At 41.2% G+C, this 15,799-nt stretch overlaps 1 protein-coding gene across 13 annotated transcripts in view; it reads left to right on the top strand.

The window, feature by feature from the left end:
• The window catches only part of LOC110961117 (protein shisa-6), a 78,498-nt gene extending 64,444 nt beyond the window's left edge, over positions 1-14,054 (top strand). For 3 of the 13 annotated variants that reach the window (XM_022208602.2, XM_022208600.2, XM_051939299.1), the window contains 5 exons: positions 4,017-4,079; positions 5,331-5,351; positions 9,199-9,351; positions 11,647-11,750; positions 11,978-14,054. In XM_022208602.2, the coding sequence (XP_022064294.1) occupies positions 4,017-4,079; positions 5,331-5,351; positions 9,199-9,351; positions 11,647-11,750; positions 11,978-12,838 (1,202 nt within the window). In that variant the 3' untranslated portion in view covers positions 12,839-14,054. The remainder of the gene's footprint in view (positions 1-4,016; positions 4,080-5,330; positions 5,352-9,198; positions 9,352-11,646; positions 11,751-11,977) is intronic. The other 10 variants (XM_022208603.2, XM_022208601.2, XM_051939302.1 and 7 more) reach the window with 5 other exon arrangements.
• Positions 14,055-15,799: the final 1,745 nt, after the last annotated feature.

Raw genomic sequence — 15,799 nt, 5'->3', positions numbered from 1 at the left:
TCCCTACTCACTGCTGCGAATAGCTGTCATTCATCAACTTTCGCAGTACAATGGGCTCAGTAAAGGTCCCATCTTTCAACTAAAGCACCTCCACAGTGCAGTGCCCAGCCGAGCACCGAACCACTGCATCACATTCCCTGTCATCCGCAAACACTCCTGCACAGTAGGATGGATAGATGATTAAGCAAAACTGTTGTTTATTCTCTGAGTTGAAAATTAAAATGGCTCTGCTTGCCCAGACGACAACACCGAAGACTGTTACTGCTGATTAGACCGTCCTTGGAATGCAGAGCAAAAACAGGAAAAAGGGCAGTGACCAAAGACAGGACAAGTCTGTGTGATGGCGCTGAGAGAGCTCCAGGGACTGCAGTTTCAAATATATATGTAAATAAAGAAAATGAAAGCAAACGGAGAAACGCGTCGGCATATATTCATCATCATGAAGTGCACTGCAAGTACAGAACACCCAAGCAAATATAGGAATTCTCCAGTCATACATACACAACACAGCTGGTTTACAGCATCACTAAAAGACATCAGATTTTTTGAAGACTTGTACGGAAAGCTGAGTGGGAAATATTAATTTTATTTTCATGCAGTAATCTTTTTAGGATCCACAGTATCTTAGCTACAAACTCAGTCTTTCTATCCTGGAGGTTCCTGTACTGAACCAAATCATGGTCTGTTATTAAAATACGGCCACGAGTTTAGATAGTCGGCGAGGTCAGTGCTTTCAATATGGAGGTCTCCTATTGTGACCAAAATGAATGAAACACTGTTGTGCTGTGTTACTGTTCCATCAAATTTAATAGAAAAAGAAAACATCTTCCCCTGCAGATGTTTTGACCATGTACTCAAATGCACCATTTCAAGATAAAAATATAATCAACCAAATTAGATCAATGTTTTTCATCCATCCATCCATTCTCTATACACCGCTTTATCCTCACTAGGGTCGTGGGGGGTGCTGGAGCCTATCCCAGCTGACTCAGGCAAAGGCAGGGGACACCCTGGACAGGTCGCCAGTCTGTCACAGGGCTACATATACAGACAAACAATCACACTCGCATTCACACCTACGGACAATTTAGAGTAACCAAAGAACTTCAGCATGGTTTTGGACTGTGGGAAAAAACCCACGCATGCACAGGGAGAACATGCAAACTCCATGCAGAAAGATCGCAGGCCCAGGCCAGGATGTGAACCGGGGATCTTCTTGCTGCAAGGCAAAAGTGCGAACCACGACGTCACTGTGCAGCCCACCACTGAATTTTTTTTTTTTTAAAGTTAATTAATTAGACAAAATGTCAATGTTGAAAGAATTTGTTTATTAAAAGCTACATCAAAAAGAAGAAAATTTAATTAGAGGAGCTGAATTTTTTTTAAAAAATGTTTGTCAACGCCAAAACTGTTTTCAATGATTCGGGAATTCCTTTTGAATAATGTGGAAATACTGGTTGGAACTATTCAGTTTTTAGGAGTTATTGCTTTCTACCTGTCATTAAATGAGTTGTATAACTTTTATACGTCTTGTTTGGAGAGGAAAAGCTGATTCCCCAAATTCAGTTCAAACTAGGTTTAAATACATGTTGTCCCAACTCAAAAAGGTTAATACAAACTGTTTTGCATTGTTGTTGAGCCCTGGCAGTAGTTTGTGGTGTAAAGTTGCAGCTGATTCATTGACGTCAGTGTCACTGACTCATTGTTACAAGGCTGTTATTCACTCTTTAATTTGAAGTTTTGATTAGGGGAAACTAAAAATAAGTGAGTTTTTCAAATCTAACTTTGACGAAGTGACAGAGATACGGATATATTTAAAAAGTATGTCTCTTATATCTCCATAGAGTCCTTAATTGTTCAGTTACAGATGTTCATTTAGGTAGAATTATAAAAAAAAAAAAAAAAAAGAAGTTCCGGGCATTGAGAGTCAGTCTAAAAATGAAAATGTGTGACCATTGTCATTACTATCATGTGGCTTAAGGTCCCTGTGGTCTGCGCAGCAACAACGATTATTGCGTGTCGCAATGTGTGAGATGGCTCTTATAAAATCTTGGTCTCCATCTGTGTCTGACTGTATGATATCAGTTTGAGGCATGCCAGATTGTGAGCTGAATGTCTGCTGAATCGCAGCGCTGCGATGTAAATAGATAAAGTATATGAAAGCAGAGCAACGCCATCAGCTGCTGTCATTCATGTGTTCTGCTCTCATGCTTTGAGAATGAAGCTCCACACTTTTTTTCCTTATTGCTGAAATCACACAAATTCCTGATTCCTTTCTCCTGTAACACTACGAATTGTGTGTTTGTGTGAGTATTTATTTACCTTATACTAATATTAACACATCTGACTGGACTGAACACTCTGCAAGTTTCATGACACTCTTTGAATTTTGTTGCAGGTTGTCTTTGGTCAGCACAGTGCTGTTTACAATCATTGTTTTTGATTGATGACCAGAGGTTTTATATTATTTCTCTCATAAGCTGTGTTGCCATTATATATTTTTATGCACATTCAAAAAACTGAACGTTTTTTCTTTAAAAACAATCCTACTTTACAATGACGTTTTTGTGCTTGTTTAAGGTGTTTTTGACTTTTTTGGTTGATGTGTATAATGGGAGATATAAACACATGGTTACAATTAGTTCTCACATTGTGAATTGACATCACTGAGCAGCTGTTTCCACTACTTTTGTTGTCTTTATCTCCAGACATTATGAAACATAGCAGATACCAGCTGATACAACTTTTCCAATTTGAAACAATTCCTAAAGACTTCTGTGCATTTTTCTCTTATAGATGGTCAAAGTTTGGTTTGTTTCTTCTTCTCTGAGGTTTGTTCATGCTTGGCAAACAACTGGTTTTGTTTCCAGCCTCTTTTTTTTATTACTTTCATGTTTAACAGAGCCTATATCATCACCTTCTGATGACACTACAATATCGAGTTTGTTTGCTCCAGATCAGCTGTTTGGCCTGATGCACTTTTAATTTTGTCATTCTTTTTTGCAACATTTCAAAAGTTTGTCTCAAGTTTGCCTCGACAGTTACATGAAAACAGTTATAGTTTTTAGACTTCATGACAAGCAGCTAAAAGCCGCACTGTGTGAAGCGTAAAAATTTAGTCTTGTGATTTTTAAATCCACTGAAACAAATGTAACAAATATTATACGATAAATAGTAATCATAAAAAAAAAACCCACCACATATCCAGCATCTCGTTTCTATTTGCAGTGTATTTCAGTAAACTGCCTATATGATGTAGAATAATGGAATGTGTTTCTTAGTTTGCTTGTGTTTTATTCATTTCTGGAGGTTTTTACTAAGCACGGTGTCTGCATAGTCAGAATGATGATGTTCTATTTACCTGCTGGTGGTTTCTTGCATTAGACTGCACTCCACATTTCACAGATCTTCTTTTCGACATAAATGCATATACTCATGTCGCTTCTGTGTCTTTGCTCTTAAATAATACAGCTTTCAAAGAATAAGAGTGCCTGTGTGCTCTAGGACAGAGAGTGATTAATATTGCATGCCAGCCCTGTTTCATATACTTTTTTCTCCCTTAATGTTTCTACTGTAGCCTCTGACTTTGTGGATTCTGTTTGATGTAAACATGCTCTGCGGGGTAATGCTGAGGTTAACAGCGGACTCCACTTACAATCACTCATTCCACAGTCTCTCTCATCTCTTTTTATGTCCATTTCCCTAATTTGAGGAAATTAAAGGGATATTTCACCCACTAAATAGGTTTACCAGCAATTGAAGAATGGCGATGTGGCACGCTGTCTTATTTACACTCTTAAAGTCAGTTCAAAATGCACAAATTCTCCACATAAATCTGTATTTTGTGATTCATATAAAGGCATTTCTCAAACTGCTAGCAAAAGACAACATTGCCAGCTATTGGTGAATTATCTCTTTAATTATCAGCCTCACACTGCTAACACTCTGTATTTGAGCTGATACAGAACATCTCTCATGGACACTGAACGGATGTTTCATTGCTTTTGTCATTGCAGGTACCCATCAGCACAACTATAACCATGTGGCTCTAGGTAGTCCTACACGCACACCTAAGAATGGTAAGAGAATTAGAGGGAGAGGGGACATTCAAGCAAATTCACAGCTCAGCTCTGTAGTTAAGATGCAGTCTGGACCGGGGCAGAATGTAGTGCTTGACATGGATGTGTGAAAAACCCCTTGACATGGTCCCCTTTTCAATTCGCTCCACCGCGAATCCATTCTCTTATTGAGGCTTTTTTGCTGGAGATTGAATCATAGAAGTGTCAGGGCCCATAGCCATGAACATTTTTCTGGGAGCAGGATCAGTCACTGCCCATATTGGGTTTTTTTTTTAAAAAAAGGGAATACAATTGGCTGAGGATCAACTTAATGTTCTGTCAAGGTCATACTGTCCTGTGGTTGATGGACCGTGTAGAACCTGTGATGTTCCCTGCTGTTATCCCCAGTAACAAAAGTTATCACCATAACCTCATGCTGCCTGAGAGGAGCATCACAATGAAGCGTTTTCATTACTGATGCCATTCAGCTGTTTGTTTGCAACGGCTCTTATGAAGGAGTGGAGGCTGGCCCGGGGTCGAGGACTGGCAGATGTGAGGCGTAGCAGTTGCGTAATGATACAAGGTGGAGGCTGGAGAGAGGAAAGACAGCAGAGATAAAAGGAAGGAAAAGGAGGCCATAAGCTGAATATTCACTGCCTTCTGTGTTTATTAAATCACTCTGATCTTTCCATTTGATTCATATTCTGTTTGTGTCAACCACAAAAATGAAAAAAAAAATTATTTGTTAGCTTTCGAACGCTCAGAGCAAATGCTTGAATTCTGCATTTCTGTCTTTATGAACTTAATTGACCATGTGGTCCACTCACACACACACAGAAGCACATTAACTCAGATCAGCAAGCCACATACTGGGAACAAATGCCTTGGAGATCCATGGGAAACATTAAAAATCCATTTCAACAACACATCTAACACAGAGGCTTTGATCAGTAGCTCCCTGAAATCCTTTAAATTTCAGCATGCAGTGTATTTTCCAGATAAAACCTATTGCCACGACCCCGCCAGCGGCCTGCAACCGAAACTACCCGGAGATACCGCTCCATGTCACGAGCAGAAACTACACAACCGCACACAAAAGTGTACATCACATGCCTGCAAAGGATAGAGCTGATTTCCTTTGAATTATCTTTATGTGGGGAGATTTTCTGTGCTAGTCATGCTTAGTTTGGAGGATGTCTGTGTACAGTAGCTTCTGTTTCTCTCGTCGTCAACATGTTTCTGAAATATTTGTTTTTCACTTGGGTTTGGTAGCTCACCGATCATTGAGGCGTGGTAAGTCATATAAACATATATTTAATTTAGTACTCATTTATTGCACTCCAGCACACATTTGTGTACACATACACACCAAACCAACCCCTACATCTGTCTTCCTTTCTTCCACTTAAACTGGTGCATTTTCAGACCTGATTTAAGTAGCATTAGTTTGACATGAAAATTTGATTTGCCCCGTGGAGCTCAAGAGTCCCAGAATTGTCCCAGAAAACTATGTGAAAGCTGATATGCTCATGTACAGGATCCAAGGTGATGAGTTAAAGACTGATTTCGTCATGTTTTATGTTTCTTACTGGCAATAAATCAGATAAAATAAAATAAAAAAAAAACAATATTGTGTTATGCTGCATTTACCATGTTACAGCTTCAACAGGGAAACTGTATCATGCAACCCACTTGACAGAGACATATAAAAATGCCCACAGAGGCAAATATTCCTTTACATATTCCCATGCTGGCCCCAACAGCCAGCATATGGAGATTCCTGCGGTTGCAAAAAGAAATCAAATTGTATTAAAATCTATGAGAAAATTACTCTACTTCTCATCTGATCTGTTACCTCAGTAAACATTTTCCTAATGTGTTTATGGTTTTAATCATTAGTTTCAGGACTTTTTGAATACAGCATGGTGTTAATTTTATAAATACGATTCCTTTAAGTGTACAATAGATGATGAAGTTTTGCATACTTTAAAACTGGGCTACCTTGTGATTGACAAGTCGCTGCATGGTTTCATTCAGATTCATCTGATTTCAAAACAACCAAATTCCAAAACTAGTTTTGTTTCAAAACAGTAGTCCACAAATCAACAGATGACAATATGACAAGCTAGCTCCGTAGCTACGATCATAATATTTAATGATAAACAGCCACAAAAATATCAACAACCATGAATGAGAATGACACAGTTGTAAACATTGTAAGTTTATTGAATGAACAAATAGTGTTCAAATTTTCTTTCAGTCATTAAAGCTGCTAACTACAAATGCCAGGCTGTCGACACAAAATGAGATCAATGTACGCTACTGACAGAGTGAGCGCAAAAACAAAGTAAACCATGTTGCAACAAGAAATCTGCTAAAATGGACAAAGTATCAATCTGAATGAATGATAATTCCGTTATCAGGATAGATGTGAGGTTGGTTCCAAATAAACGGCAGCGGTCTTGTTCATCTTAGTGTAGCCACATGTGATGCAAAGTCCAGCACCAGTTTATTGCTACAGAAGTAGTACTTGTTACTAGAATCAACTCATTTCTGGTTTTGGCCTTTTCATGTGATTTGTTGGCAATAAGAAAAATATAGATCATCCCCAGTCTTATCTTGTAAAAGCTCCTGCTGAAATTTGCAACTAGATGACTATTTGAGCCAGGTCTGTGTGGTTGTTACTGTCCGTCGTGATGAAGCAGTTAAATGTGTTTGCTATTGAGATAGCTTACAGCATGCCACAATGTGAGTCAATTCCCCCTTTATTGATGCAGTGTGGCAGACAGTCCACTCACAAATCGTTCACATCCTTTGAAGCTCCCAGGATCCCTTGCTGCCTCCCGGCCCTGCTGCCACCCCTCCGTCCCACTCTCTGGAGCTCCACTCCTCGTTCCACGCTCCTTTTTGTCTTTTCCTCTTGTATTTCAGTCTCCTTTTTGTCCCTTTTAGATTATCTTATCTCCATCTCTTCTCCTCTTTCCAGTCTCTCTCTCTCCATCCTGCAGCAGTTGCTAAAGCCCTATTTTTATCTGTCCGTTGGAGGCTGGTCTGGAGCCGCACCCATGCCCGCTGCTCTGCACTGCGTGACAGACTCACAGCTCACAGGGGTAAAGCGAGACAGAGCAAGAGTGAGAAAGAAAATAAGAGAGGAGGGAATACGGAATGGGCAAGAAAGAATTATGGAGCGGAGGGAAGTGGGTGGCAGCATGGTAGGACAGATAAGATTGACAGAGCGAGGCAGACGCCGGAGAATGGGACAGAGTGTTTGTGTGCGTGAATGTGTGAGGAGGAAAGATAAAGAAAAAGAGTAGAGTACAGAATAATAGAGGGCTTGGGTCCAGTCACACTCGTCGTACGTCTTCCTAGCATCATATCACGTCCTATCAACAACAGTCAGTCTGGGCATTACTGTCCCTGATCACATCACAACGCTGTCACTAGCGGGGTCACTCTCCTGCGCACAACTGTTGTTTGGTGTGTTGTCTCGTTACCCCCTCCACCCCCACTCACCCTCTTTTTCTTTTTTGGACCGCTGTTTCCTCCCGTCAAACCACCACGTCACCTGTCAAGTCAGTCCCACACCAGGCGCTCCGCTGAGTGTCTGGTGTGTCCGCCTTAACTTCCCATCACTGCCACCAGCAAGTTGGAGTTTTAGATATGCAACCGTTTCTCAAAGGCAGAGGCTTGACTCACTGGCTGAGTGACACTTTTTTTTTCAATAAGTAATGCTGAACCTTAAAGGCAACATGAGGAAAAATAGCACTTTAGTCCTGGTGGTTGTAATATTAATGCTGACTCACATAAAACAACAACTAGGGATGTGAGGACCAACAATGTCATCGGTAGGCACTATCAAATTACATTTTCTTTATATTTTATCGTGTCAAATAAACTGCATCAAGGCCCTTTCCACAATGCCAGCCTATAATTCAGCAGTAACATTCATTTATAATGTTGCTTTTGGCCTAGAAACAGTCAACTTCATTCTGTACTGTATTACTGGAATTCTTTAAAGAATTTGTCTTATGAGCTGGTTTGCGTTAACTACTTTCATACCATGAACTGCATTTTTCTGTATATGACATCAAATCACACATGGTGCTTCATGGTATTTTGTGAATGGTTACCGTTAATCATCTATTTTCCCGATACAGCAACATTTGCATGCAGTAGATTTCACTGCGATTAAAAGTGACAGCACTAAAATCTGCTGCGACTGATTAACATGCATGGCCTGGAAAAAGGCTCAAATGAAATGTGTCTGTAACAGGCCAAAGAGTATTTGCTAGACAATGAAACACCGCTCTATACTATACTGTTATCACTGTTTGTCTCTGTGGTTCATACCCCCATTAAGAAGCTAAACTGAACAAAAGTGAATTTTCGTCACTCATTTCCAGTATTAGAGGAACTACTAATAAAACAAATAAAGCTGAATTTGGTTTAAACAAAGAAAAGATTCAGGTTAGCAGGATAGTAGTGCAAGTAACAGAGCACATTTTAATAATCAGGCAACTTTAAGCACATTCAGCATTCTTTCCCCCCTCTGCAGTGGCTCTGTGGCACCTTAGGGTGCTGACAACTACCGACGAACTTGAGCGATCAGTATGTTTTAACATTAATGTAGCTTAAGTTTGAAAATGATCTTTACTAAAGTATGATGACTCGGCTGTTGAACTCTAACCCAATCATGTTCATAAAACAGACCAGCTAAGAAGTCATGCTTATGCCTATTTGATCATTACGACCTTTGAAGTCCCAGAATTATGATGTTCTCAATAACCGCCCAGGCAACAACAATGAATTATTTACTTGCTGCTCAACAAAATTCACTTACACACAATAAGTGAGTTTCATGAATCCAACCACTAATTATTACTTAATGCGATGAGATGATTTCAGAGATTATTTCACAGCACCTCTGCCTCCAGGAAATATTTGTATAAGTAAAACTCCAGCCTGTCTGCCAGCTTACTCTCTTTTTTCTCTACTTCAGCAGGTGGTCTTCTGCGACGGTTGCCTGGGGTCACAGTTTTGCTAGGTTGTACTCAGGAGGGATGGGAGTTAGGAGTAGGCAGCTTGCCCATTTTTTCCTCTTCCCTCTTCTGTCTCTGTATATGTACGTATGTGTCTCCAGAAAATAATCGGATAAGTGGCATCCTGACGTCGCAGACGGAGCCCTACGACCTGTCTTTCTCACGCTCCTTCCAGAGCCTGTCACACCTGCCGCCCTCCTACGAGGTGGCCGTCAAAGCCGACCTCAACCGATTCTCATCCCTGAAGAAACTCAGTAGGTCCAAATTCACTGCACTAATGCAAGAGTAGGCTCCCTGCCCTGATGCCTTGCATGATAGGAGTACTGCATTAAGTTTGCTATCCCGATTCCTGACGGGACATACTGAGGGCCTCCAAAGTGCTTCAGCTGTGAAAATAATCTGCCTGCTGTACTGAGGACATCAAACAGTAGATTAAAGCACTCATACACATTTTTCTGGAGATTTTGCAGCCCCCATTAGAGAAAACATTTAAGTGAACGGAGAGAGCTTTGATTCTGGATCAGAAAGTATCCATTTCTCTTCTCTGATTCTTCATGAAATCAGTCTCGTCATCTAAAAAAAACCCAAAAAACTGAGTCATTGATATTCCATGCGTCCCTTGTCTCCACTTAAAGGCTGCAGCCACTATTTCGCTTGCAGCGTATAAGTACATTAAGCGGCTCCATGTGCCTGGCCTGGCTCAGTATTGATTTAGTGGTGCTACGCTGGATTTCTGCTGCGTAATGAGGTCTCATCTCATGATATTCTCTAAGTGAAATGCAAATATTCCTTAAGGCTTCTGTAATTTCATCACAACTGCCCCACTTCACTGCTGGCTTGCAGTCAGAATGAGGGATGACGATCTAACAACTCATCCCGTCAGGGCTCGGTCCACACTGGCTCCTACTTATAGCTGCCAGGCACCATCAAACTAAATGGTACAACGGGTTTGCAAGATGCAGTGCTATTTACTGGTTCTCAGTTGCATTGAAAGAGGATAAACAAACAAAAACATTACCATCTTTATACTTGAGGAATGCTTGAGAAAATTAACGTAATAGTTTGTGATGGGCGGCAAAACAAAACAAAATGAATTCAAATAGTCAGAGATAGAAGGCCTGCAAAGAGGCAGTGCTCAAATGGGAAAATATCCTTAGGCAGTGTCCTTCAGTCTTCCAAACTTTCTTTTTGCTTCCAAAGCAAATTATTTTTTGCAGCAAATAGCCAAAAGCCTCTGCTGCTTCTTTTTGTTGCTCAACTAGTGTCGGCACACTGATGGATCATGTTGGATTGTGCTGGAGGGAAGATAGAACGGCATTTTCATTGTTGAGATAATAAAAGAGAAGAATGCTCCTGCTTATTAATGCAAATTGATATCAAACTGAAGAAAAAGCATTTAGCCCATTGCAGTGCAGGACAATATACAGTTTGAGTTATTCATTCACTCCATGGTAATATGGTTGATGAGTTTGCAATGCCCTGCCCAGACCTTGAAGACTATTGTGCTTGAGAAAGGAACATCTTGTTTTTATTATCTCTCATAATGAATCGATTTGCAGCAAGCACCCATGGCTCGCTGCTGATGGGGATTTTGGCTGAGTGTAATCTGGACAGGTGGCGTGAACATTGCTTTGCCCATTATTGAAAAAGGGCAGGCTCACACTCAAGAGTCATCGGAATAAGTTGGAGAGGTCTGCTCTCCGTAATTTATTTCCACCATATAAATGACTCTGGCATTCACCTCGAACGGTGAATGACAGTTAAACATTCAAGCACGGTCATTCATTCATAGACTTATAAATATTTCCATATTTGAATGGTTTTATGCAGCTGTCTTTTTCACAAGATGTTTGACAGAGTTTTTGTGAATGTGCGTCACTGTGTGTGTGTTAATGTATTCAGAGTCGAGTCTTTATGCATGGATTTGTGTTGCGTGGCATGAATTTAATGCTAAATTCACTCCTACACTCTGTTGTCTCTGGAAATGTATTCTTGTCTTTTTGAACTGCTTCTGAATGCATGTTTTCTTGTTTGTTTGGTTTTTGGTTGCACACATGAATAAGGATGAAACATCCACTCGACGATAACAAAAGACTTGCAGCTCTCAGTGCTGACATGATTGTGCAATAACACAATTAGCTTTCCAGCATGTAAATATGAGGTGCCTGTGTGTTTCATGTATGTATGATTTGATGATGTTTGTTTACAGACTTTTACATGACCTTTGGAAAGTTTACCCCCACAGCCAGAGCTGCCTGTAGAATCCCCGATGAAGTCTGGATATGTGGATGTTATGTGCCTAGCATGTAATATTGTCTGACTGTGATCCTCTGCCTCTATTTTCTATTCCCCTCCATGAGCTTGGAAAGGTGAAACAGAGATGGGTTCGCCAACACTAGTCTCTGCATTGTGTGCAATGCTCTCCAATCCCACTTTATCCGATTTCTCCCTTGCATTCTAACACCTACCCATGTTTTCTCTTTCCTTCACTCCCTGAATCTCCTCTTCACCCTTTTGCTTCTGTTTCTTTATTCCCGTGTACTCTGCAGCAGATAAAGAGGTTGAAGACTACTACACTCGAAAGCGCCACCTGCCCGACCTGGCAGCAAGAGGCACTCTTCCCTTGCATGTTCTCAAAATGAGTCAAGAACAGGTGGGTACACAAGTGTTCAATTTAAGCGCACAGGCTTCAAAACAAGGTCATGTACTTTGCAATTTTGATGCATCTATGAGGCAAAGCACAAGTGCTATCTCTGAGTCTCCAGATTTGAATATGTTAGAAGGTATATAGCTTGGCTTTTACTTCTGCAGTAGTGGGTGGCAAAGCTTTTAGCCCTCAGCTTATGAATAAACTCACCTCATTCATCTTTTTCTCAACAGCACCGGGAACAGCAGCAGCTCCAGAGCCAGCCCCCGCAGTCCTCCATCTCCCAGGCCCCTCCTCAGTCGCAGTCCTCACAGCAGCAGTCTCAGCCAAGGCAGAGGCCCCGTCGTGTCCAAAGGGCCATGTCCCAGGACCGCGTCCTATCCCCGCAAAGGGCCCCACAACAGGAATATAGCATGTCTTCTAATGGTATGTCCCCATATGGAGGCAGGATCCTCTCCGATGAACAGCTCCTGTCTGCTGAACGTCTTCGATCCCAGGAGCGTCTGCTTCCACAGGACCGCCACACCTCCCAAGATCGCCTGTACTCCAAGGACCGCATGTATTCCAAGGACCGGCTCCTGTCACAGGAACATCTTTACTCAAAAGACCGCCACTATTCCCAAGACCGCCTCTATTCACAAGACCGCCTGTACTCACAAGACCGCCTCCTATCCCAGGATCCTCTGCTCTCACCAGACAAGCTGATGATGTCATTGAAGCGTGGCATGGTCAGTAGCATCTCTGGTGGGTTTCGTGGCAGCGACAAGTCAATGTCCCGTGCCATCTCACACACAGATGTGTTCATACCAACCACGCCTCTCATGGATCGCTACAAGATGACCAAAATGCACTCCCATCCAAGCCCCTCTAACAATGGAGGCGGCGGTGGTGGCAGTGGAGGTGGGGCACCAGGAGCAGTAGGAACTGGCCACTCCAACACTTTAGCCATGAACCAGACAACAAACAAGAGGCAAGCATTTGCCGCCAGACGGACTCACACTGTGGAACAGCTCCATTACATCCCACAGCACCACCAGCAGCAACAACAGCCACAGCACTACCGCACAGGCAGCAAGACTGAGGTGACTGTGTAACAGAAGCCAGGGACTGCCTGAACTGCATGGGAGGAAGCACTGTTGTGTGTCAGGGGGTTGGGTTGACTGAGGTACGTGGATACACTGGCCTTCTTTTAGAGTAGAACAGTGGTGATTTCACTTTCTTTGACTGAGGTCCCTGCACAGTTAGAGATTCAAGGACCAAGATCATCCACTAACTTACTGTGAGAGACCGGAAAAATGAGCTACACTGTACACTGCATACACAGGCCCTGCTAGATATTAAGCCAGAGAGGGTTGTGGATGGGGGAGGTGTAGTATTATCCAGCTAACTTGCCTACTATTATTTCCACTAAAATTATCCTATTCATCCACAGGCTTCGGCCTCATTCTGTGTATGTTTTAGTGGGAAAACACTGATAGTGTCTGTTTAAGCTTTTATCAGACCCCTTTGTCCAACAAATCTACTCTGTGACCTTTTCTGGCAAATCTTAAAGGGCTTTGCATGGTTAACACAAGACCCAATTTTTCCGTAACTTCTGTGGTGCAACACAACGCCATCACAGGTGATGAACTAGGATGAGCCTGTAATTACTTTATAAATATATAAATAAATGAATAATAAAAAAACAGCCATTTGTACGCCCCATCCTACTCATAGCTCTAGAGAATCTCAATGAGAGAAATGGATGTTATCAGCACTTCTACTTGGTGCCTCCGACAGATGTTCCATTTCTAAAAACGAAGTGGTTTTGTGGGTTACAAAGCACAATCAATAAAAAAATCTGTTCTGTTTTTGAGTTGATTTTTCAGTTTGAATAGTGATGGCTAGCTTGTTTTGTTCTTAAAGCAATGGCAGGTTTTTTTGCTTCCAGTAGATGATTGTAAATAAGCTATTCTAGAAGCAGTACTTTGGACAAGTCTGTACTGGATGGACTTTGTATTAGACTGTCTGTTTTCAATAGATTCTTAAAAAACAACTATAAATCATCACTGTTTCGTGAGTTCAGAATAGAAACCCACTTAACCGAGTATTTGACAGGATAAATTAATACTATACTGTATGTGTCTTTGCAAAACTGTTTGTAGGATGAGAAGTGAATGGATGCGTTGCTGACAACAGATATATCACTGTTCATATTTGGATATAGACTGTGTTTCATCAACATCAGAAGACTTGAACACCATGGAAATGGATTATAATGCTTGTCAAAGTGGGGTCAAATAAACCATCCATATTTTTCTAAACATGCAACATCGTTCCTTGAGAGATGTCTGTTTTGTGTGTTTACCTCACAAATGTAACACATCGCATTACCACTGAGTTCCAGCTGCCCAGTCATATTTCTTAAAGTCATGTGCTCACTGAACAAATAAGTTGTGCGTCACAAATAACCTCAGTGGTTGAGTTCCCTTTCAGCACTCTCTCACGTCTAGGAGCCTGTTTTTGTGGATAAAGTTCGTTTTGACTTCATCACTCTAAATATGGCTGCAGGTAATGAAGGGAGTATATTACAAAGCCTGGTGTGTTTGCAGCAAACACAAAAACAAGTCACAAATGAACCAACTAGTCCTCAAAGCTGAATGGGAAAGCAGATGCTTATGCAGTGCCTTCCAAAACCCATATGAGCTTAATGCCAGGCAACAGGAACTGTTTAGTTAGGGTAAATAAAAGCAGATTTCAAGAAGGTGAAGAGTTGGTTAAAGTCATTGTCCTCATGTTGAATGGTTTTCATATTACCCTCAAAGTTCATACTATATGCAATCATTATTACAACGGTGTTTCAGTATCTATTCCTCAGGAGCAACTGCAGATACATTAACGTGGAGCATAGTGTTAGGACAAGCAGAGCGTTGAAATGGGGCCTGAATTCTCTAACTGGAAGAAGCTGCTTCAAATATGTGTCAGCAGCTGTTTGGCTAACAGATGTCTAGTGACAGCCAATCACGTTTGTTCAGGTGTGTGGTATGGTTGGACAACTCTCTGATGCGGTCTTGCCAAGGCAGCCAGTTTGCATTTTTCTGGTGCAGCTCGCTCTACTTTCTATACATCATCCTTCTGTGGGGTAGTTTGGCGATTGTTGATTTAGATTAAGGTTTATAGACTGTATGTGTCTTTTAAAGGCTTCTCTCAGCACAAGGATTCATTGCTGCTCACGTTCTTTGGATGATTCATTTTCAGAAATCTGAAATACAATAAGAGTAATATATGTTATATGTAACACTGACAACTGAATGCTTAGACTGGTATTAATCAAATGGTCTTTATTTTATTACAATCATGTCACTCAGTCTGGGCCTAATTGGCATGTTATTCAAACCACCTTGACCTCTGACCAAAAAATTTGAAATTAAGGGCAATTAAGTATCATGTAGGTGTCAAAAACTCCTTTTTGTTTCACAGCTCTCACAGTCAGTACCTTTATCTACCCCACCTACGTACATTACAGTTTTTGTCACAGCGTATCAAAGTCACACAAGCAGATCTCAAGAAAACTGAAAACTCTCCACTCCACTGTGTGGCCTGCAAATCACAGCAATCAAGTTTTTCTTTTTTCCTTGTTAACATGTCCATATGGCGTTTTTACATGCAAGAACCATTTAATGAGAAAAATAAATTGCCAACAGTATGGCTCAGTATTTCAGTCTTGAAACTGCAGCGCATCAATGACAGTTTCAGAAACACAGATTCAGACTTCCACAAGTTCATAGGTCACAAACCCAAGAAATCAATCCTGTTAGCTTGCAGCATGAGACCTTCTGTATCATTATTCGTTTTCAGAATCGTTTTTTGGTAAGAGAATGCATAACTACATTACTTCAATATTACAACTTGCCATGGTGTAGTGGAGAGCAGTTTTACAGTGTTTGAGCAGAGTTGTAGGTGAGCTGGTGTGCTTCAGTTACTGTAAGTGGAAGGGGGGATGAGCAACAGCATGCCAGTGTCAGCACTTAAACATGTAAGAAATACAATACTTCGTTATGAAATACAGCAGCACT

This window comes from Acanthochromis polyacanthus, chromosome 19 (assembly GCF_021347895.1).
Source record: "Acanthochromis polyacanthus isolate Apoly-LR-REF ecotype Palm Island chromosome 19, KAUST_Apoly_ChrSc, whole genome shotgun sequence".
In the NCBI taxonomy this organism is placed as follows: domain Eukaryota; kingdom Metazoa; phylum Chordata; class Actinopteri; family Pomacentridae; genus Acanthochromis; species Acanthochromis polyacanthus.
Note: the sequence above shows the minus strand (reverse complement) of the source record. Positions and strands in the feature narration are given on the sequence as shown.